The sequence below is a fragment of the Hyla sarda genome, chromosome 3 (assembly GCF_029499605.1).
Source record: "Hyla sarda isolate aHylSar1 chromosome 3, aHylSar1.hap1, whole genome shotgun sequence".
Lineage (NCBI taxonomy): Eukaryota > Metazoa > Chordata > Amphibia > Anura > Hylidae > Hyla > Hyla sarda.
The window spans coordinates 261575981-261601218 of record NC_079191.1 but is presented as its reverse complement, the minus strand read 5'-3'; the positions used below and the strand labels follow the sequence as shown (position 1 = coordinate 261601218).

At 40.4% G+C, this 25238-nt stretch overlaps 1 protein-coding gene across 3 annotated transcripts in view; it reads left to right on the top strand.

Moving 5' to 3' along the window:
• The window catches only part of ARHGAP18 (Rho GTPase activating protein 18), a 108259-nt gene that overhangs the window by 42812 nt on the left and 40209 nt on the right, over positions 1-25238 (top strand). The window contains exon 1 of one of the 3 annotated variants that reach the window (XM_056566526.1): positions 18137-18322. The exons of the other annotated variants lie outside the window; for them this stretch is intronic. Within the exon in view, the coding sequence (XP_056422501.1) occupies positions 18297-18322 (26 nt within the window). The 5' untranslated portion in view covers positions 18137-18296. Of the gene's footprint in view, positions 1-18136; positions 18323-25238 lie in introns of those variants that run through there. 3 annotated transcript variants of the gene reach the window in all.

Sequence of the window (25238 nt, the reverse complement as noted above, 5' to 3'; positions counted from 1 at the left end):
GGGTGTTTTTCGCTGTTCTGGCACCATTGGGGCTTTCTAAATGAGATGTGCCCCCCAAAAACCATTTCAGCAAAGTTTGCTTTTCAAAATGTCACTCCTTCCCTTCTGAGCTCTCTAATGCACCCGCAGATCACTTTACATCCTCATATGAGGTATTTCCTTACTCAAGAGAAATGGGGTTAAAAATTTTGGGGGACATTTTCACCTATTACCCCTTGTGAAAATGAAAAAAATTGGGGTAGCATTAGCATTTTAGTAAAAATAAAATAAAACAATTTCATTTTCCCGTCCAACTTCAACGCAAAGTCGTCAACTTCCTGTGGGGTGTAAAGGCTCACTGTACCCCTTGTTATGTTCCTTGAGGGGTGTAGTTTCCAAAATAGTTTGCCATGTGGGGTGTTTTTTGCTGTTCTGTCACCATGGGGGCTTTCTAAATGCGACATGCCCTCCAAATACCATTTCAGCAAAATTCGCTCTTTAAAATCCCATTGTCACTCCTTCTCTTCTGAGCCCTCTAGTGCGCCCACAAAGCACTTTACATCCACATATGAGGTATTTCCTTACTCGAGAGAAATTGGGTAACACATTTTACCCCTTGTAAAAATAAAAAAAATATGGGTCTACAAGAACATGTTAATGTAAAAAATGCAGATTTTGATTTTTCTCCTCCACTTTGATGCTATTCTTGTGAAACACCTAAAGGGTTTACAAACTTTCTGAATGTCATTTTGAATTCTTTGAGGGGTGCGGTTTCTATAATGGGGTATTTCTCACAGAAAGGCCCCTCAAAACCACTTAAAACTTAACTGGTCCCTGAAAAATTCAGATTTTGAAATTTTCGTGAACATTTTGAAAATTGCTGCTATACTTTGAAGCCCGCTGACGTCTTCAAAAAGTAAAAACGTGTCAACTTTCTGATTCCAACATAAAGTAGACTTATTATATTTGTGAATCAATATACGGTATAATTTATTTGGAATATCCATTTTCCTTACAAGCAGAGAGTTTTGCAAAATGCTAAATTTTCAAAATTTTGGGATATTTCACCAAAGATGCAAATAACGACAAAAATTTACCACTATGTTAAAGTAAAATATGTCATGAGAAAACTATTTCGGAATCAGAATGAAAGATAAAAGCATTCCAGAGTTATTAATGCTTAAAGTGACAGTGGTCAGAATTGCAAAAAATGCTCTGGTCATTAGGGTCAAAATGGGCTCGGTCCCCAAGGGGTTAAAGGGGTACTCTGGTGGATCAACCGATGCCAGAAAGGTAAACGGATTTGTAAATTACTTCTATTAAAAAAAAAACTTGATCCTTCCGGTACTTATTAGTGGCTGTATACTACAGAGGAAATTATTTTATTTTTGGATTTCTTTTCTGTGACGACCACAGTTCTCTCTGATGATACCTCTGTCCATGTCAGGAACTGAGAGGAAAGCGGGAGCAGGAATAAATCCCCATAGCAAACATATGCTGCTCTGGACAGTTCCTAAAATAGACAGAGGTGTCAGCAGAGAGCACTGTGGTCGTGACAGAAAAGAAATCCCAAAAGAAGAACATTTCCTCTGTAGTATACAGCCGCTAATAAGTACTGGAAGGATTAAAAAATTTTAATTGAAGCAATTTACAAATCTGTTTAACTTTCTGGCACCAGTTGATTTAAAAAAAAAAATTTCCACCGTACCCCTTTAATGTCACTGACCATTGACAGATCTCATTCTTCATAATTTATTTGTCATATGACCACTACTGTATGTACTAGGAAGTGGCTAAATGCTGAAAGGTGGTATTTTTATGTTTCCCATTGCTTTTAAATGCCAATTGCTCATCTAAGTGGAAGATCTAGCTGCAATGTATTGTTATCTTAATGTACAGCATTCACTAGTTTCTGCTGCGACATATACAGTAGATGGCTGCAAGGAGAAAGTTGCTTCATTTTCATGCTATCTACTCTTCTAGTGTTCTTGAAGTCGAATGTTTTTACTGATAAGTTGTTTGATCTTTGTTCTGAAAACACTGCATGCAGCTGAAAAGCACTTATGGGTATATTACAAAATGTATTTACAATTCTGCTAAGCGTGACAGAGGGCAAAGTGCAGCTGGCGCAGCTTTACAGAGAATCTGACTAATTATAGAACTTCTGGGCATAAGGTAGAGGTTAAACAGCTCTGCGGTTTTCAACTAATATCACTTTAGTATACAACTAACCATTACGTGTCCAGTCTTTTGTGCATCATGGGTATTTTTCATGCACTGAGAAATGCTGCATAGTCTGATCATTGAATCCAGACTATTGTTTGTTTTTCCCCTGCTTTTATCTTGGTCATATTGGTGTTTTACAGCTGTATAATACAGCATCTAAGATCTATTTATGTTCATGTTCGGCACTGCAGCTTTACCTATTATCTTTTTTTATTGTGTATGTGCTCAGCAGAAACTCCGTGCATATCAATATAACTTTGTCAGCAAGAACAGAAAGATTATAAACTACACGGGACTAAACTAGAATTGAGAAAAGGATAGTTACATCCTGTACTGTTATTTGGAAAAACTATTAATATCTTCTAGTGACATGTCAAAAGTTTTGATCGGCAGGGGTTAGATTATTTAGACCTCCACTGATCATAACCAGCCGGGAGAAGTTCGAGCTAAGTTAGTTCTCTCTCGTCTCCGTGTCACAAGATTGAGACATACTCGCTAGGTAAGCCTATTGAGAGTGTTGAGGAGCGCGCATCAGCACGGACTTCTCCCGCTCATTCTCCTGATCAGCAGAGGTCTGAATACTCAGACTCCAAAAAACTAGAAATGTTTTAATGCTGGGTAATGCGAACCCATGGGAAGCAAACATAAACCTGGCGGCACCTAGTATCCCCTAAAGGAAAACAGTCAGCCTGTTCACCCACACTAAACCAAGTGAATTCAGTGAATTGTGCACTAGAGGTGGGACCCCGCTGGCTCAATTTACACATCCATGGTCTGTGACTCAATGTCCTAGTGATGTGGAGTCACTCGCTGGTCACCGGAGCACTCAGTCGGGGCATGTACTCTATGCAAAAGGAGAGCACTCTTGTGACCAGCAACTCCACTTCACTAGCATGTCGAGCAACAGACCATGAATATTTAAATTGAGCTCTGGGGCCCCGCCTCTGGCACACAATTCACTGAATTCAGCAGAATATTTTCTGGGGGACATATCTCAGGAGCTACTAGATGGATATTAGTAAGGTAACCCTTGTTGGACTCCTGTCCACCCATGCTATAACCTAGTGTACTGGGTTTAGTGTGGGTGAACAGGTGTACAGCTCTCCTTTAATCTCTTAAGGATGCAGGGCGTACCTGTATGCCCTGCACCCGCTCTCCTGCTATGACGTGGGGTCACTAACGGACCCTGCATCATAACGGGGTGGTCCTGGCGGCTATGAGCAGTTGGGACCTCTGTCTAACGCCGGACAACACCGATCGTGGTGATGCCTGATATTAACCCCTTAGACGTGGTGATCAAGTTGATCGCCACATCTAAAATGAAGAGAAAAAAAAAGCATTCCCGGCAGCTCAGTCGGGCTGATCGGGATCACTGCGGGAGAGCCCTTACCTGCCTCCTCGCTGTCCGATCTCATCTGTGGTGCTCCAGCCTGGCTCACCAAGCTGGAACAATCGAGCGCAGATTACACTGATCTATGCTATGAACAGTGTATGCAATCAGAAGATTGCATGTAATAGTCCCCTAATGAGGACAAAAAAATGGTGTTTAAAAAAAATAAAAATTAATAAATGTGAATTAACCCCTTCCATACTAAAAGTTTAAATCATCCCCCTTTTCCCAAATTCCATATAAAAAAATATGTAAAAGATGACTATTTTAAACATACAAATTTTGGTGCATGTAGGTATTAATTTTTTTAAGTCGTAAAATAAAATAAAACCTGCATAAATTGGGTATCCTTGTAACCATATAGACCTACAGAATAAATATAATGTGTCACTCTAACCGAAAAGTGCACTGTGTAGAAACGGAAGCTGCTAAAAATTACAAAATGGCGTATTTTTTTTCAATTTTGTCCCACAAATGTTTTTTTTTTTTTTGTTTTGCCATAGATTCTGCGGTGAAATCACTGTCATTATAAAGTAAAATTAGTAGCGCATAAAACAAGCCCCCCCCCCATATATTTCTGTAGGTGGAAAACTGCAAGTGTTAAGATTTTTAGAAGATGAGGAGGAAAAAAATAGTGTTAAGCAATACCCATGCTTACTGTAGTTTGTTTATTTTATGAATTGTTGCAGCTACGGTATTTAATAACCTTTTTTTATGTTCACTTTAATAAAATATTTAAAGTAGTTACATTTCTAGTGATTTCGGTACTGATATACAGAGTTTTTTTTATGTACTGTCTGTTGCCATTACTAGAATAGTCAATGTAGTAATCTTTCCAGAGGTATAACTGGCATTGCCTATTGGACTTGGAGGTTTGTTATTTATAGCATACGGATGCCTTTAAAATGCATGGTTTACTTCCAAACGTCCTTTCTTTTACTTTTTTACTCTGTTAGAACTCTTTACTATTGAATAAAAAAGAAGTTCCTAGTTTAAAAGATATCTCTAATAAGTTTCTCATTTCCTAAACAGCTGCCACTACATGGGGCATGTCCTATTACAGTATTTTAAGCAATTAAAATTTGGGCAATACATGAACAGACCAAGTTTGCCATGTCAGGGCAAACACTTTTTGGCAGAACTCTTATACTAGGGTGGCTCATTTTCCCACTTTTTTCTCTATCGTATTATAATATCCAGCCAAAGTTGTCTCCACTACAAGCTTCATGTTTTACACTTTTGGTCAATGTAGGAAATGCATCTACGTTATTTAAGAAATGCATTTTTGAAGAGAAGGCACAATATTGTAGTGTACATTCATGTGTTTTTCCAACCCTCTAGCTTTTCGAATCTTCTGTAGTGCATCATGCTAAACTGAAATCCAAGGATCAGCCATATACCGACAAAAAGGTTTTTAGATAATGTAAAAATTGTTTAAATATGCATTTACTACATTGAAGAATACTATAAAATAGGAATCTTGTAGCATGAAGCACCTAGTACTCAGTCGTAGCATATATTGGTCTCACACAACCTTTTCAGTGTTAGACATGTGGGAAGAGATTAGATATCACTTTGCATGGCCTTTTATTTGCTACGCTGTGCAGTGCACCTGTTAAGTATCAACTATACCTAGTTAGAACAGTAATACATTTCTCCAGAATGTGCAGATCATAGGTCCTGTATTGCTCAGCCTCTTAAGATTATTATTAAGACAGAGAAGTGTAAATATTACAGTGCCAAATTATTAACCTACATTTGCATATATGATACTCGGCTCCTAGAGACTGATAAGTTATAGGAACTCTTTTGTGCTGAAAATTAAGGGTGAACTTTCATTAAAGAGAGACACTGCAGCTGCTATGCTGCGCAGGAGAGTTCTGAAGTGTTCAGCAATGAGTCCAGATCTAAATCCCATTGAACACCTGTGGAGAGATCTTAAAATTGCTTTTGGGAAAAGGTGCCCTTCCAATAAGAGAGACCTGGAGCAGTTTGCAAAGGAAGAGTGGTCCAACATTCCAGATGAGAGGTGTAAGAAGCTTATTGATGGTTATAGGAAGTGACTGATTTCAGTTATTTTTTCCAGAGGGTGTGCAACCAAATATTAAATGGCCACTCTCACAAAAATTTTTTTTGTTAAATACAATAGAGCACTATAAAATATGATTATTTGTAAATACCTTCAATAATTTTTTTCATTGATGTAACTTAAAAATCACATGTATAAAAGTGACCACTAGGGGTCCTCACAAAAGAGGCTCACGCTGATCTCTGGCCGTCGCTATATGAAAACCGACGGTGGCAACAGCTCTGGCCCGTTAGAATACAGGAAGTGAGGGTGGGCTTTAGAAGTCTCTGCTCCCGGCCTGTCACTCACCACAAGGAGAAACAGAGGCATGTATTCCTGTGCCGCGCGCCGTGCTGCAGCTGCTCATTCATCAATCACAGGTACTGCATGGGGATATAGCTCTATCCCAATCAGACTGGCTGGGATTTGTAGTCCCATTATTCAATATGTAAGAGGAGCAGAGGATTATATATATATTATCCTCTGCTCCTCTTTCATATTGCATAATATATTGTGTGTAGGGACTATAAATCCCAGCCTGTCATGCAATATGTAAGAGGATCAGAAGATTATATATATTATCCTCTGCTCCTCTTGCATATTTCACGACTGGTTGGGATTTGTAGTCCCCTACACATGATATCTTATGCAATATGTAAGAGGATCAGAGGATGAGGAGATCCAGAGAGGAAAGGGTTACAGAGCAGCCTGCAGTGATTGGCTGACTGCCAGGCTCCCTCCCAGACTCATTGACACACAGTGAGGGAGGAAGTTTAGTTATGTAGAGAAGATGAGAATCCAGAGAGAAGATGAGAATCCAGACTGCAACTGATGTGTGCTGTTTTTTATTAGAAATATAGGGGCTAAACACATAAAACATAGATGTACATTATCAGGGTGAGGTACTGGGTAACACATAACAGTTTTTTATTATTTGGGGGAGATGATAGGTACGCTTTAAGTTAAGGGTGCCAATAATTTTGTCCAGCCCATTTTTGGAGTTTGGCGTGACATTATGTCCAATTAGCTTTTTTTCCACCCTTTTTTGGTTTATTTCCAATACATACAAAGGGAATAAACATGTGCAATAAACATGTGTATAGCAAAACATGTGTTACTTCAATCCTTTTCTGTGAGAAATACTTAATTCTCTTGAAAAATTTCAGGGGTGCCAACATTTACGGCCATGACTATAAATTATTTTGTATTGTACTATTGAAAGAGTACATTAATTTGATGTGGTCCAACCTGTGTAAAGTTTGATCATGTATTTATATTATCTCATGATATGTAAATTATGTTTTAAACTGCATTGCACTAGCTATGGCTAAGGCCAGAAAAGTTAAAGGGGTACTACCGTGCTGACAACTTATCGCCGCTGGGGACCCCCGCAATCTTGCACGCAGCACCCCACTCTCATCAGGTCCCGGAGCGAACATCGCTCCGGGTCTGATGACTGCCGATCACAGGGCCGGAGTATAGTGACGTCACGGCTCTGCCCCCGTGTGATGTCATACTCCGCCTCCTCAATATAAGTCTATGGCAGGGGGCGGGGCAGCTGTCTCGCCCCTGCCATAGACTTGCATTGAGGGGGCAGAGGGTGCCGTCACACGGGGCGGAGCTGTGATGTCACAATCACCGACCCCGTCATCAGACCCGGAGCGGATGTTCGCTCTGGGGCCTGATGAGAGCAGGGTGCTGTGTGCGAGATCGCGGGGATGCCCAGCGGCGGGACCCAGCACGATCAAGCAACTTATCCTCTATCCTTTAGATAAGGGGATAAGTTGTCGGCACGGTAGTAGCCCTTTAACACACACACACACACCTAAGAATCTTCATAAGTTAAAGGAGTAGCTTGCTCTGGTCTGGCCTCTCTACTGAGGGAACGGAAGAACAGGGAGTTTATAGTTTAGCCTCTCTAGTAAGATGTGTTCAGGAAGTCTCTCTATTAAAAATCCTGCAGATTTAGCCTTTCCAATTGAGGAAAAATAGGATTGTGTCAGATGGGAGAATTGCTGAGGATAGCCTGGGATATCTACAGCTTCCGCTAAGAGTCCTAAGCAAGTTTGGGGTTGAGGTGTGTTTCTGCTTAGAATTTCTGTATGAAATTCCAGAGGTCCTAGTCACCACAATACCCTTTTAGTTTCTGGACCCATAATGTAGCTGCTCACGTTGCCCATATCTGAGAGTTTATGCACTTTCTGTGAATCTGTACACAACCTGTACTACATGGTATAAATTGCTGTCGCCACTTCTGCTTATAAATGGTCATCACAGGACATGACCTTAATTGGTCAATGGGATATCTTCTATGGAAGGCCACCTACCTATGCACTTTTACTGTTTCCAAGTCCAGATTAAGCATAGAAGGTTGCAGCGACCACAAATGATAGACTGCAAACTGCGGAGTGGAAGTCTGTGTGCCAGGCTTGGTTTCACTTTGGGTTTCACAACCCACTACTCCAGATGACAGTTACCTGGTGGGAAGTAGGTTTTATGTGCCAAGTTAAATGCCTGCCATGTAAGAGATCCATAAGAGGTTGAGTCCAGGGCTTGCAAGAATCCTACGTAAAAACAAGTGTCTACTTTGAGCAACAACCCCCAATTTGGAACACAGAATGTGGTAAATTTGTTGCAGAATAAACAACATCCAACAATTTCTCTGCACAGACTTTCCTAAGTGTGGGTTGGGGTTACGTGGGGTCTGCGCCTTTTGAGAGCTGTTTGTGCCATAATTAAAAGGTGCACATTGTAAATTCATGACCGCTGCAGTAATCAAACAAAAAAACTGAATTCTATAGAACACCTTATAAATGTATCAATTTCAAAAGAGCACACTTTTGACACACAAATTTCTGCGCCAAAAATACAAAAAAAAAACTCAAAACAGTTAAAGTAGTTCTCCACCCCTAGACATCATATCCCCTATCCAAAGGATATGAGATAAGATGTCTGATCGCAATCTTTAGACCGACACCTCCCTCCATTCATGTTTTCACGCCCCCTACTATAGACATGTATGGAGGGGGCATGGCATGACGTCATGACCACGGCTGCCAGAACCCGGCGTTCTGAACATAAATGTTCAGAACGCCAGGGTGCCACCCCCGACCCGAGGCGATCAGACATCTTATCCCCAATGATTTGGATAGGGTATAAACTGTCTAAGAGCGGAGTACCCCTTTAAGCTGTGCGTGTTTGTCGCTTAAGCCCTACTTTGTACCACTGTGCCTGCGAACTCTCCTTGGTCTCATATATTTTCTCATCACAAAGACCCTGGGGACTTGCCGCCCACTCTGGACAGTGTTATCATAACACAGGTCCCCTATGAATCCCACATACACAGCATCACCAAGAAGTTGTTTGAATTCAATTCCTCAAATTATTCCCAAGACCTTTTTTTTTTTTTCTATTTTGGAAATTAAAAATACATTCAGATGACTGCAAACCTGTACAACAAATTATTAGAGCAAGCTTATGTATTTCTGTGCATTTATCTCTAAATCCAGGTACTTTTGCATTAAATTTAGTCTGTTAATTTCCATCCCTCTGCCTCAGCGTATTTAAAGTGGGATTTACAGTAAAGCATGTCTGAACTTGCTTTTCTTGAGTCTATGAAATGAACCACCAAGGTCACACTGTGTAGTAAACCTTAAGAACAGCAAGGATTTTGCTTGATCTTATGTATTAGTATTGGCTGGTAATGTCAAACTGTACATACAGTAGATTACCAAAGAGCTTGGCTTGCTTTGAATAACCTTTTATAGTGTTATGATATTTTGTAACAGCCTGTTTTACAGTATTCTACATACTTTATATCTACACCATTGTATTGTTCTAATAATATTTTACAGAAATATGTGGACATTGAATACTGTAACACTAACGGTTAGATAGGAATACAGGAGGTAGTGGATCCACTGGACCTGTGTGGCAGATGACGGGGGCCGTACCAGGTCTAAGGTGCTGCTGGTTTTCATCAGAGCCCGCCGCAAAGCGGGATGGTCATGCTGCGGCTGGCAGCACCCAGGTCACTACCCCTGGCACGACTCAACCACACAGGAGGCTGAGAAGATTTGAGGCACAGGAGGGATACAGCAACTCATAGTCAGGATAGCAGAAGGTCAGGGCTGGCAGCACAGGAGCGTAGTCAGGAACGTAGCAGGAGGTCGGCAGGCAGGCGGCACAGGAGCAAGGTCAGGTCACAGAACAATAGGTCAGAAACATGGCAAGGCAAGTAACGCTTTCACAATGGCACAAGGCAATAAAGATCCTGCAGGGACGTGTGGGAGGTGCAGGAATTTATAAGTGAGGCACAGGTGTAGACTTAATTATAGGCGTACTGGCCCTTTAAATGGGAAATGTCTTTCCAGGTATCGTGTCGCAGGACAACCATCGAGTATAGAGAAGCCTACATTCTTCACCTTGTACCATAGTGAACCAACATGTAAAGATCCTCAGTAGTTTCAGTAGCTTTGGACTGAGACCTTGAGAACCCGAGTACTTATTACACCTGCATTAGTCCTTATATGTGCTAAAAGGCACCTAAACAAAAACAAAAAAATGTATGCTATTTAGCAGCTTTACTGAATTTAGTGCTTAGAGGGACCGTGACCAAATATCCATTCTTCTTGCTAAAAATCTGTAACATGTACTCACTACATGTGCTATTCTATCTGTTGCATTTACACCTTGTTATTAGGATGATGTGATCATGTATACCTGTCATGACCATTTAATATTCTGGGGCTTATGCATGTAGTTTTGAGTATTTTCTGCTGACATATTTTATTTGCTAGGCATAGAGATTCCACAGCACCTTTCTTTTTTTCTTTATTTTTTTAAGTTGCATTAAAAATTTTTTTTAACAATTACAGCATGTTTACTTTTTCATTTAAGTTCAATATAAAATGTATATATTTTATATTGAGCTCTGCTGTTGTGTTTTTAATGTTGGTGCATTATAGTAAACAATAGGGTACAGTAGATGGGGCTTTTTAATCTATATTTTCTAAGAGCAAGGTGGGAAAAAAAAGAATATTTCGTTCATTAGTATTCTATATTTTCATGGCATTCACATTGGGGGATGTGAGATTGTAAAAGTCTGGACATTTTTACATTTTGTGGTGCCAATTATGTTCTTTTTTTCATAATTTTTTTTTCCTTGGAAAATGAGAAAAGGAGGTGAAATTGTTGTATTTTTTTTCTGTAATTCCGCAGCATTTCCTTAGGAAAATCTGTTTTAAATAGTCAATTCATACTAAATATGCAGTAGAAATTGACATGCTGTGGATTTAAAGGGGTTATCCAGGAAAAAACTTATATATATATATATATATATATATATATATATATATATATATATATATATATATATATATATATATATATCAACTGGCTCCAGAAAGTTAAACAGATTTGTAAATGACTTCTATAAAAAAATATTAATCCTTTCAGTACGTATGAGCTGCTGAAGTTGAGTTGTTCTTTTCTGTCTAAGTGCTCTCTGATGACACGTGTCTCGGGAGCTGTCTAGAGTAGAAGCACATTTCCATAGCAAATCTATTCTGCTCTGTGCAGTTCCTGAGACAAGCACAGATGTCAGCAGAGAGCACTGTTGCCAGACAGAAAAGAACAACTCAACTTCAATAGCTGATAATTATTGGAAGGATTAAGATTTTTTAATAGAAGTAATTTACAAATCTGTTTAACTTTCTGGAGCCAGTTGATATATATATATATATATATATATATATATATATATATATATATATATATAAAAAAAAAAAAAGTTTATTTTCCTGGAATACCCCTTTTAAAATCCATACTGCATATCCATTTGGTTGCTGATTTTTTCCATGTGTAAAAGTGATTTCTTAAAATGTCATTCACATATTGGTACAGTTATACGCTGCAGAATTTCCACATGCAAATCCACTACGGCAACTCTGCAACATCCCTGTGCCGTGATAAAGTGGCCATAAGATGGATTACTTCTCAGCTGTAAGTGTAACTGCCACGACCTGTAGGTTTTGAAAGTCTTCAGCTGTCAGGACATAATGAAACTTGTTTTCCAACATAGAGGAAGAAAAAAAAAACATAAGCATACAGTATGTCTTACAATGGCTGGGTTTGAGACACCCTGTTCTGCTCATGAGCCCTGGGCAATACACTGGACTATGAGACCAAGACTCTTGAGGCCATGTTCATATGGCCAAAAATGTGCGAAATGTCCACCCTTAAGATATGCGCTATCTTCATAAATGGCAATGTAGCGCCGTATATACCATGTATACCATGACTAAGGGTCCTTGACTCGAAACGCGTTGGCGTGAAGGGACCTATCTCCAAGCTGTCTACTGTACGTAATATTGCCTGATGTACTCCCCTACCTGCCTTTCTATGGAACGTTTAACCAGATTTCAATAAACTCCGGATTTTAATGTGCTGGCTTCATTCGTCTATTGTGCTAATTTACAAATCTGTTTAACTTTCTGGCACCAGTTGATGTAACAAAAAAATGTTTTCCAGTGGAGTACCCCTTTAAAATCAATGGGACTTCCCACTAAATTTTGCTCTGAAATGGGCTAAATGGAACTTTGATCTGATCCTGCTGACATTCTCCGATCCAAGAAGAAAGCAGGCAGCTCAGCAAGATGCGCAGTGGTTGGGGAAGAAGAGATCGGAGAGCATACTATGAGTTCAGGAGGTGGGCTCTGCCGCTGCACTGAAAAGGGGCCAGTCATGCATAGCAAGTCACTTACTGTGTCTCTGCTAAGGCTCTATGCAAGTGGGAGGGTGGAGAGTATATGGTTTGACAGCTGAGGTTTAAACTACTTTTAGCTCAGGGACTTATCGTGAATTTACTGACTCCCTGGTGGGCCAGTCTTGGCCTGCTTGGCTGTAATTTAATGCAATCCTCCTAACTTTTCAATGAGCAAAAAGAAAAGGTGTGCATGATAATCCTATGGCACTGATAACATTTCTACCATTTTTTTTATTTGCAGAATTACACATTTACTTACTTTAGTCTCCCAGCTCTACAGTATTGCATGGACTATGATATTTCTTATTTTATAGTGTGCCATAAAAACACACTAAAAGTGTTTGTTTCTGCTAACGTGTTATATTGTGAATATATTAATGATAACATTAAATCACAGTTTCAGTCAAAGCAAAAGTAAAGCTAAGCACTTCCTTAGAGGGGAGTTAACACTGTAGTAAAACTTCTATGGTCAAAATACATCTTTGGACCAAGCTAAACTTTTACTATAACAGTTTAATTGTATGCGTTCATGGTGTGTAGATAGATATAGTGTTCTGGTAGTCTGTGGTCAAGTTAGTGGACTCTCTTCGGCCAAAAATTTGGTTGGAACCCTCATCGCCTCTATAGTAAGCCTAAATGGCTTATTCAATGATAAAACCTATTTTAATTTGTATATGTAGGAGAAGCTATAGTCAAGAAAGCTTAGTAGGAGGGAGACAGTTGGCTGAATTCCTAGCTAGAGTATGTTACAGCAGATAGGATGGTGGGCTGAACAAAACATAGCAGGCAGTTTGCATCAAAAACTAAGAAAATCCACAGAAAGGTAGTAAGATAACTTTATTTACCAATATATGTTTATTAGACCGTGGAACATACATATTATTGTCTCACAGCTTACTATACAAATAAGATAACTTCAGGAGATGTGTATTGGGCAGCCCCCATTGCCTACTGATTTCTACTGTTAGGGAAACAAGGATCAGGTATTTCAATTTTTATCATGTCCATACCTTTGTTCATTCAGTAAATACTTGGAATCGAATTTGTCTGGCAACTGTTTATCTCCACTGCCAAGTAACATGTACGCTAAGCCACTAGGTTGAGTATATACTTAAAATCTTAAACTTAAATGGCTATATCCTGCTACTTAGTGTCTGCAAACACCTGGAGTTTAAAGGTGATAGCACAACCTTTTTGTTTCAGCTTAATTATTAGATATCAAAGATATAGGCTGTGTTAGCAAAATATTAACATGCAGGAAATGTCATTACAGTGTGCCAAAACCCTTTCCCCATGGGACATTAAGGGTATAATATTTTGGATGCAATAAACAGTTGTGACGCCAGTGGTTGGCAACCGTCTGTGTACTGGCATTCATCATATCTGGGTCTTTGTCCATGCTCTTCTCTATATACCTGGCTGTCATCGTGCTGCTTCTACTGTGTCTTTAAAGGGGTATTCCAGGAAAAAAATTTTTTTTTTTTTATATATCAACTGGCTCCAGAAAGTTAAACAGATTTGTAAATTACTTCTATTAAAAAATCTTAATCCTTTCAGTACTTATGAGCTTCTGAAGTTGTTTGTTCTTTTCTGTCTAAGTGCTCTCTGATGACTCGTGTCTCTGGAACCGCCCAGTTTAGAAGCAAATCCCCATAGCAAACCTCTTCTAAACTGGGCGGTTCCCAAGATACCTGTCATCAGAGAGCACTTAGACAGAAAAGAACATCCTTAACTTCAGAAGCTCATAAATACTTAAAGGATTAAGATTTTTTTATAGAAGTAATTTACAAATCTGTTTAACTTTCTGGAGCCAGTTGAGATATATATATATATATATATATATATATATATATATATATATATATATAAAAATCCTGGATAACCCCTTTAAGGGGGCAGGTGCCTATTCTTTCTGGCATTCATCTGTATTCCATCTTTCTTAGCTCGGCTTTTCCTTTTTAAGGTTGTCCCGCCCTCTCCTATGTGCCTGAGCATCTCTGTGGTTTATCCATTGAGAAGGTATGCTGTGTATTCTGATCCTGCGTTTCCATTTATGATTTTGGCCTGTCTGTTTCAGCCTGAACCATCTGTACTGTATCCAGCCTGGTCCATCTGTACTGTATAACCTTTCCTGTTGACCTAGAGATTATTGATTTTAAACTGTTCCACCTGCCCTGATCATCTACCATAATGTCAACTACACCTCAGTCTTCTGAATATATCCTATTTGGATTCTACAATGTATGTCACAGCTTGCTGAGGATGTTTTCCTGCTTGACTACTCCTTGTATTGCACTGGCTCCCCTGGGTCAGCAGCTACCACACTAGGACAGCTCTTTGGAAGGGACCTGGCAACTAAGATTGTATCCAGGAGTGTGATAAAGTGTGAAAACCCAAGAGGTGTTTAGACCCTGCTTCAAAATTCCCAAAACTGGTTAGCAGCATGGCGGGTCCACACCCATTGATTTCTTACAACAGTTTAATTGTGTGAACAAACACTGAAATAATTAGGAGCCAATTAAACTATATACCCGTTAAATTTTATGGTACCCTAGAAATAAAACTATTGTAAGAATAATAGAACAAACGTATAAGACGGGTGAAATGAATTTGCCTCAGAACTTTGGTTAACCAGTAAAACTCACAGGACATCTCCAAAATGAATGAGTTATTTTTTTTTTCTACCATATTTCCACAAAATAGCAAACAATTCTAGATGTATAGATAACTAGAATGCTTAGGACAGTGATTATTGGACTCGCTGCCGTTATTGAGCCCTTGAGAGGTCCCCTCCATGGTTTAGTTATTCATGAGCTAGACTGTTTGCCAGTTGTAGACACACAGAATTTCCTTTCCCCTCATTTTTCTAACCAATCCCAGCACGGCACAGACTTCCCTCTACTGTATTTCAGCAGCACATTAAGAAAGTGCTAACACTAAGCATTGAACCTCTGACAATGATGAAAAACTTAGACTAAAATGGGGGAGGGGAGATTACACTACAGCATGGTGGACAAACCACAATTTACATATGCAACACAGTAACGTAGTTAATAAGGTTGAAAAAGACAACAGTCCATCAAGGTCAACCTATATTCCTATTTTATTTCCACTGTGTTGATCCAAAGAGAGACAAAAACCCCTTATGAGGCTGATGACAATTGTCCCATATCAGGGGGTAAATTCCTTTGTGAATAAATTAATGAATATCAGAATAAGCCCCTGGATCAACTTTTTATCCTTATAAATCTAATATCCATAACCTGTAATGTTATGAACAGTATGGATCCTCTGCAGCAGGCAGACCGGTTCTGTCTTGATCTCTCTCCTCCTGCACAAAGCACATGCTAAACCCTGCCCCCAATTCTTGTATTCTGTTCTTTCTCTACCTAGACAGATTGCAGGAAAGGAATCATTTTTGGTAAATGATGTTATTTACATAGGCTATTAAATGGAGGGATGCTGTTTGAAGTGACAGTGAACATTTAAGTTAAAACATTAAACATGATTATGTGTGCCTGCTTTATGCTATAAATGGTAAAAAAGATTGTTGTGCAAAATTTATGGTTTTGGTGTGAAGGTCAAGCTGTAGTAAAGCGTATATTATAAAAGTTTGCTAGGTTATAAAATTTAACTGCAACTTATGTTTGGAATTTTGTATGTTTTATAATTAAACCAACTTCTAAATAGAATGTTTTTTCTGTATGACTAAGGGTGGCAATAAAGCAGAATAAACCTTAAAGCAATTTTTTTGTTTACACGCCCAAGTACCTACTGGAATTAGTGCTATATTTTTGGATTATTAATATTTGTATGTATCAAAATATACATTTTGTGTCTGGCTTTCCTAACGTTTTCTCTTAATTTGCCAGTAATTCACTCATGCACTGTATATGCTATGCTAGTTCACAGTCTACACACTGAAAGGAACAGCTATCTTACTCAAGAAATCTCACCAGCCAGGGTGCCGATCAGATGCTTGTGTGGAACACCAAAGGCTGCATTTAAATCTTCCGTAATTGTTCCATTATGAGCCTACAATGCAGAATCCGTCAAAGTGGGGGGAGGAGGTGTTACAAACACACTAACCCCTCCGATGTATGTCTATACAAAAGTAGACTCCCTAAGGGTGTATTCTTACTGATAGAAAATATCATTTTTGAATGCTGCAGAAACAATCTTATTCAAGTGTATGGGATAGATTTAAAGGGGTACTCAACTGGTGCCAAAAAAGTTAAAGGGGTTATCCAGGAAAAAAACTTTTTTTTATATATCAACTGGCTTGTAAATTACTTCTATTAAAAAAATCTTAATCTTTTCAGTACTTATGAGCTTCTGAAGTTAAGGTTGTTCTTTTCTGTCTAAGTGCTCTCTGATGACACCTATCTCGGGAAACGCCCAGTTTAGAAGCAGATCCCCAAAGCAAACCTCTTCTAAACTGGGCGTTTCCCGAGACACGTGTCATCAGAGAACACTTAGACAGAAAAGAACAACCTTAACTTCAGAAGCTCATAAGTACTGAAAGGATTAAGATTTTTTAATAGAAGTAATTTACAAATCTGTTTAACTTTCTGGAGCCAGTTGATATATACATTTTTGTTTTTCCTGGAATACCCCTTTAAACAGATTTGTAAATACCGTATTTATCGGGGTATACCACGCACCGGCCTATAACACGCACCCTCATTTTACCAAGGATATTTGGGTAAAAAAAGTTTTTTACCCAAATATCCATGGTAAAATGAGGGTGCGTGTGTGCGCGTGTATACCCCGATATACCCCCAGGAAAGGCAGGGGGAGAGAGGCCGTCGCTGCCCGCTTCTCTCCCCCTGCCTTTCCTGGGGTCTAGAGCGCTGCTGTCGGCCCTTCTCACCCCCTGGTTATCGGCGCCGATAGCCAGGGGGAGAGAAGGGGCAGCGGCACCCATTGCCGGCGCCGCTGCCCCGTTGCCTCCCCCCATCCCCGGTGGCATAATTACCTGAGTCGGGTCCGCGCTGCTGCAGGCCTCTGTCGTGCGTCCCCAGCGTCGTTGCTATGCACGGCGCGGCGCACTGACGTCATGCACCGCGCCGTTCAGCGCATAGCAATGACGCCGGGGACGCACGCCGGAGGCCTGCAGCAGCGCGGACCCGACTCAGGTAATTATGCCACCGGGGATGGGGGGAGGCAACGGGGCAGCGGCGCCGGCAATGGGTGCCGCTGCCCCTTCTCTCCCCCTGGCTATCGGCGCCGGCACCGATAGTCAGGGGGACAGAACGGGCAGCGGCGCCGATAACCAGGGGGTGAGAAGGGCCGACAGCAGCGCTCTAGACCCCAGGAAAGGCAGGGAGAGAGAAGCGGGCAGCGACGGCCTCTCTCCCCCTGCCTTTCCTGGGGGTGTATCGGCGTATAACACGCACACAGACTTTAGGCTAAAATTTTTAGCCTAAAAAGTGCGTGTTATACGCCGATAAATACGGTAACTTCTATTAAGAAATCTTAATCCTTTCAGTACTTATCAGCTGCTGAATACTACAGAGGAAAAAAATTTTCTTTTTGAATGTCTTTTCTGTCACGACCACAGTGCTCTCTGCTGACACCTCTGTCCATGTCAGGAACTTTCCAGAGCTGCATATGTTTGCTATGGGGATTTTGTCCTGCTCTGTCACCCATGGCACTGTCAGTTGCTCAATGTTTTCAATTATTTTTAACTGTCAGTTTTCAAGAACTGTCAACTGGACTATCCTTATTTCTTCTAGCTTTCCCATACATATGAACATTTAGCATGCTTGAATTTTCATGTGTCCTATATGAGAAGAGATAAGTGGCAGCCGGACTACTCCGATGACTGCTTCTCTCCCTGAACATAAGGGCGGCAATAATCTAGCATGCTCGATCCCTCTCTCTACCGACGGTATGTTTGTGAATCGGGAGGCTGTCATTCACTCTAACCAGGCAAACACGTCAGCAGCTTTGGCTGACTTTAGAATAAGGTGTATGGGCACCTTAACGTGGCATATTATTACCTCACCGTTTATTATAAATGTTTTGCTCAATCTGGATTTCAGTTCTTATCTAACTGTAGGAAATTAGATTAGTGGGGAGCAAGGTCACCATGATAGTAAGCAACAGAGTAAGTGTACGCACAGATATTTCCACTTTTCCATATGACTGTGTTCATAAGAGCATGTGATTGGAACAATGGCATGTGGGGAAAGGAATAGTGGAAGGATCATAATGGACTGAGTAATGAATTCTGAGTAAAGAATGTCTCTGAAAGACTATACAATGAACCAGAGAGCTAAAGGGGTATTCTAGGATTTTTTTTATTTGACTGTGCTACAGGGGCTGTAAAGTTAGTGTAGTTCATAATATAATATCTGCACCTGTGTCTGGCGGTGGTCTCGCAATTCTTCTGTGATTTTAGCCCAATATTTATTTTTAACAGCATACAAAATTACTCAGGCCTCAGGTTTTCCCAGGTTGCAGTGCTACTGAGACATGTCATCACTAGTCAGGGGTGCAAAGGGAGCCTGTCCTGCTGCAATGGGTGAAGCGGCCGCTGGGTGGGAGGAAGATAATTCTGCAACTAATTGTATTTTTGCAACAGCTGGAGGCACCCTGGTTAGAAAACACTGGTCTTTTGAATGGACTGAAGTCATTTGTGTTTCAATGGGTGGGGTGGCTGGAGGAAAGTGACCTCACACTTACAAACAAGGAATTATGGGACATGTAATTTGAGAGAATAAACTCCAACATGAAATAGCCAGTTTACAAAAAGACAGCCACAGCATTATGGTAATCTCACAACATATCCATTTCGCCTCAAGGAAAACACAGATCCTTCCTAAGTATGTCCAATACTGTCTGGCAGATACGTACTAAAATCACCTTATGGCGGATAACCCCTTTAAAGGGGTATTCCAGGAATGAAAAAAACAGGCCTTTTTTTCTTTCAAAGACCTCTCCCTGTTTTTCTCCAGGTTGGGTGTGGTTCTGCGGCTCAGTTCCACTCAGTTCCTCCGTTCCAGAGCCAAGTGGTAATACCACACCCAAAGTGGAGACAAGGAGGGCGCTGTTTTTGAAAGAAAAGGCCTGTTTTTTAATTTATTCCAGGAATACCCCTTTAAGTTGGAAAGAAACATTTATGAATAAGATTTTTTTTAATGTAGAAACGATACAAAAAAAAAATCTAAGGTACTAAAAGTTTTTCCTATTGTTGAAAAGTATATGGGACTTGGCCATCAGATAAGGTCTTATGCTCTCATCCGTATTATTGTATGTCACATGCATCCGGAGTATGAAAGGCACCAAATGGCAAAATGGTGCTAAAGAGCCCTTTACCTTCTTAGGAGTCCATGCTAATGGAATAGCTGTGTGCCTGATAACATAACCCCTTTAATACAGTTAGTAATCACAGACAACCACTTTTATATGGTTGCTTCAGGGAAATATAACATTTTATAGTAATATAGTTCATAAGGTCGAAAAAAGACAAGAGTCCATCAAGTTCAACCTATAACCCTAATGAGTCCCTACTGAGTGGATATAGATCTAGAATCCATAACCTGTAATGTTATTTTCCAAAAATGCATCCAGACCCCTTTTAAATTATTTTACAGAGCTCACCATGACCATCTCCTCAGGCAGAGAATTCCAGTGTCTCACTGCTCTTACAGTAAAGAACCCTGTCTGTGCTGGTGTAGAAACCTTCTTTCCTCTAGACGTAGAGGATGCCCCCTTGTTATAGATACAGTCCTGGGTATAAATAGATCATGGGAGAGATCACTGTACGGCCCCCTGATATATTTATACATAGTTTACATAGTTATTAGGTCTCCTCTAAGCCGTCTTTTTTTCTAAACTAAATAACCCTGATACTGATAATCTTTCTGGGTACTGTAGTCCTCCCATTCCTCGTATTACCTTGGTTGCCGTCTTTGAACCCTCTCCAGCTCCACTATAACTTTCTTGTACACTGGTGCCCAGTACTGTACACAGTATTCTGTGTGGTCTGACTAGTGATTTGTACAGTGGTAGAATTATTTCCTTGTCGTGGGCATCTATGCCCTTATTGATGCACCCCATGATTTTATTTGCTTTGGCAGCAGCTGCCCGACACTGATCACTACAGCTAAATTTACTATTAAAGTAATGTCGAGTTTTACAGACAAAATATATGGTATGTCTGCCTTTACAGTTGTTGCTTGAATATTGCAAGAGTTTAGCTCAGTTGAGAAGGGCAAACGGCAGCAAATAGCTTAGACAGTGACTTGAAATGCAGCGCTCCTGCTATGCTTTTTTTTTCCTTACAGAAAATACAGCCATATTCACATTGGCACAAAACAATACCTGCTTGTTCAGCACTAAGTTATCACCTACAGGTTGCGTAGTACCTGTATTTATTTAAATGTCACTTCACACAACTGGAAGTTTTCACCAAATCCGTTTTTTGAGACTGCAGCCTTCTGGAGTAGAACTTCCATAAGTAGTACATTTTATCTCCTTGATCGAGAGTTTATCCCCTAACCTGTGGTTGGGAATAACTGCTGAAGATTGAAATAACTCGTTAAGTGAAAGAGAATAGGTTTATTTTAATGTTTAAAGTGATTTTGAATGTGTCTCTCAGGTAAGAATTTTGGTAAAAAACACTAGTAGCCTTAAATATTATCTAAGGCTACTTTCACACTGCTGTTATGTCATGGCAGTAAACCGGCCATTACAAAACGATGGGAGTATAGCGGTATAAAAATGAGTACATGCACCATCTTTTTCTCCCGCTATACTTATCTAAAACAACAGACCTCATTATAATCAATGGGATCCGGCTGTGCCCGTTATAACCTGTCCCGATAAAGGCTGTTAAAGGCCAAAAAAAGAAAAAGAAGAAAAGAGCCTAACGGACCCGTTATGTGAGGTCTCAACAGTAGTGTGAATGTGGCCTAATCCTGGATGTCTTTCTTTTTGTAGCTGGCAGGGGCTCTCCTGGCCTTTCTGGTTACTGGGGGCGCTTCATTAGAGTTACGTTTACTTGGTATCCAGTATTTACATCATTATCAGATATCTTGCACTTTGCTTTATATTTGGAAACATTTTATCTTTATTTTCCTAATGATAAAATGACCTTCAATGACACATTTGCTATGTAACATTTACCTGACTGAACTTTAAGAGGAGGAGGGGGGTGGGGGTAAATCATCTACTCCTCTCCTTAGGTAAAATGCTGTATGTTTCCCAGATTGTTTAAAATACTGTATATACTCGAGTATAAGCCGACCCGAATATAAGCCAAGGCCCCTAATTTCACCCCCAAAACCCAGGAAAAGTTATTGACTCGACTATAAGCCTAGGGTGGGAAATACATCATCCCCCCATCATTAACACCCTCATCATCATCACCCTGTCATCATCACCGCCTGTCATCATCCCCGCCTGTCATCATCCCCCCCTTCATCATTACCCTGTCATCATCCCCCCTTCATCATCACCGCCTATCATCATCCCCCTGTCATCATCCCACACCCCCCCCTTCATCATCACCACCTGTCATCATCCCCCTGTCATCATCCCACCCCGATGGCTATCTGGGCTTGCTGGGAGTTGTAGTTTTGAAACATCTGGAGGTCTGCAGGTTGAAGACCACTGAGGGCGGAGAATTCACTCGAGTATAAGCCGAGGGGGGTGTTATACTTATACTCGAATATATACGGTAACGGCTATATTGGTCCATTTTTATTTGGTACAATTTGTAATGTATATGTGGCTTATTACTCTATGTACCTTATACTGTATTCATGTGATATTGTGTTATATACGGAGTATACACCTTTAGGTCCTAGGAATCTAGAAATGGTGAAGTGACCTAGATTAATCATGCCATCTGAATTAAGAGGGGTCAGTTTTAGGGAGTTTGCTAGAGCTGTGTGGCATTCCAGCTTGAAGATAAGCCAATCCAAATACAGTATGCTTTTTACCAGTGGGGTACCTCAGGTGTCTGTACTGGGACCAATTTTGTGTAATATCTTCATTAGTGATATTGCGAAAGGTCTCGATGGTAGGGTAGGTCTCGTTGCTAATGACACAAAGATATGTAACAGGGTTGATGTTCCTGGAGGGATCCGCCAAATGGAAAAGGATGTAGGAAAACTAGAAGAATGGTCAGAATTCTGGCAACTGAAATTTAATGTAGATAAGTGCAAGATAATATCTGACACAGTCCTGACCTCAGTATCTGAGGAAAGAGATTAAGGAGAAATTATTTCAGAAGCCTTAAAGGTAGGAAGACAATGTAATAGAGCAGCAGGAAACGCTAGCAGAATGCTTGGATTTATAGGGAGAGGTATAAGCAGTAGAAAGAGAGAAGTGCTCATGCCTCTGTACAGAACACTGGTGAGACCTCACTTGGAGTATTGTGCGCAGTACTGGAGGCTGTATCACCAAAAGGATATAGATACTCTAGAGAGAGTTCAGAGAAGAGCTACTAAACTAGTACATGGATTGCAGGATAAAACTTACCAGGAAAGGTTAAAGGACCTTAACATGTATAGCTTGGAAGAAAGAAGAGACAGAAGGGATATGATAGAGTCTTTTAAATACTTAAAAGGAGGAGAGTATATTTAAAAGAAGAGAAACTACCACAAGAGGACATAGTTGCCAGTTATTTGAGCAATTTTGAAAGAGATTTGTGACGGCAACACATGACCTGAGGTTTGTTTGAGGAAGACGGTGACCTATTAAAGTTTACAGAGACTTTGCCACCTCCTTAAAAAAACTCCTTAAACATGAGTACTCTAAAAATGAGAAATCCTAAATGAGAATCAGGTTATTTACAATGTATTTCCAGTCCTTCTCTGTAGCTCACAAACAGGACATGCACTTGTATACTCATGAGCAAGTCCTCTCCGCTATGTTGATGAGCAGGGGTTTTCTAGGACTTTTACATTAAAGGGGTATTCCAGGCAAAACCTTTTTTTATATATATCAACTGGCTCCGGAAAGTTAAACAGATTTGTAAATTACTTCTATTAAAAAAATCTTAATCCTTCCAATAGTTATTAGCTTCTGAAGTTTTCTGTCTAACTGCTCAATGATGATGTCACGTCCCGGGAGCTGTGCATGATGGGAGAATATCCCCATAGGAACTGCACAGCTCCTGGGACATGAGTCATCAGAAAGCAGTTACATAAAACAACAACTCAACTTCAGAAGCTAATAACTATTGGAAGGATTACGATTTTTTAATAGAAGTAATTTACAAATCTGTTTAACTTTCCGGAGCCAGTTGATGTATAAAAAAAAAAGTTTTGGCCTGGAATACCCCTTTAATGATCTATCATCATCAGGATTATTATTATTATTTATTAATATAGTGCCCTTGGTTCCAGGGAGCTTTACATATAAGGATAGGTAATCCATGTCTGATCAGTGGGATGACAACACCCGGCACTACTGCCGATCAGCTGATCAGCAGAGCCACACTTCAGGCATTTATGTTAGGAACAGGGTACAGTTGTCTTTGTTTATTGTGTGGTGATTGTGATGAGTTAGTGCAGCTCAGCTCCCACTGAAGTGTACCAAGACTTCTGGCACTGTTTATTGTGTATATGCTGGAGTTGCAGCTTTGACAAACTGCTTAAAATTGGGGATTCTGGATGTCTGCACCCGACCAAACATTGCCTATCCTGAGGATAGGCCTTCAATATAAAATGCAATGAAAAATCATCTTTAAAGGGGTACTCCGGCGCTAAGACATCTTATCCCCTATCCAAAGGATAAGAGATAAGATGCCTGATGGTGGGGGTCCTGCCGCTGGGGACCCCCGTGATCTTTCACGCAGCACCCCTGTGATCTTTCACACAGTTGTCACGCCCTCTCCCATAGGCTTGCAATGACGGGGTGGAGAGGGGGTTGTGTTGACATCACATGGGGCGGAGCCGTGATGTCACGATACTCCAGCCCCGTGATCGGTGGTCATCAGACTAGGAGCGAACATGCTGCGGGGGTTGCGTGAAAGATCACGGGGGTCCCTAGCAGCGGGACCCCCGCAATCAGGCATCTTATCCCCTATCCTTTGGATATGGGATAAGATGTCTTAGCGCCGGAGTACCCCTTTAAAGGGAATCCCTCAGTTGTGTATATAGTGCTAAATGTGGCAGACACCATTGGATAGCGGAAAGGGTATAGAAGCAAATATTATATTTCCTAGAGCTGATGGTGGTTGATAAACATACAACTATAAAATTGCCTTTTAATTTCTCAACCAAGTGTTAAGGGAGTGGGGCCGAGCTGCTCAGGTGCCACAACCTGGCATACCTCCTCGCTGTCTTCACCTCCCAGACCCTCCTTGATTAACAAAAAAACTAAAAATTTGCTCCATGGCTGTGGGCCACAGCAGTGTCCCATCTCAGTTAGTAATTAAGCAAGCCAGTTACTGTGTGGTCAGGACATCACAGGAAAAAAGGTGGACACCAGTGAAGGACCAAGCAGCTGTGGGGACTGATGGTAATTGTCAGAATACCACAGAAAAAGCCTGGAATAGTGTAGTAGACTAGGCTTACCCATACAATGGTATGTAAAAAAAATAAAAGGTGTGCGATTCTCTTATAATAAGACTATATAGATGATGAATTTTAATCTATGGTATCTATTGGAGGCATCTGTATAGCATGTATCATATAAAAAGCCATGATGTATATGGACACCATAAATGTGATTTAAACAGAGTCCCCCCCCCCCCCGATCAAACACTTATCCTTCGGAAAGGGGATGAGTTTTATATACCACTGCAGATCTCCTTTAAGTGTTTATAGATCTCATGATAAAAAGTGAGT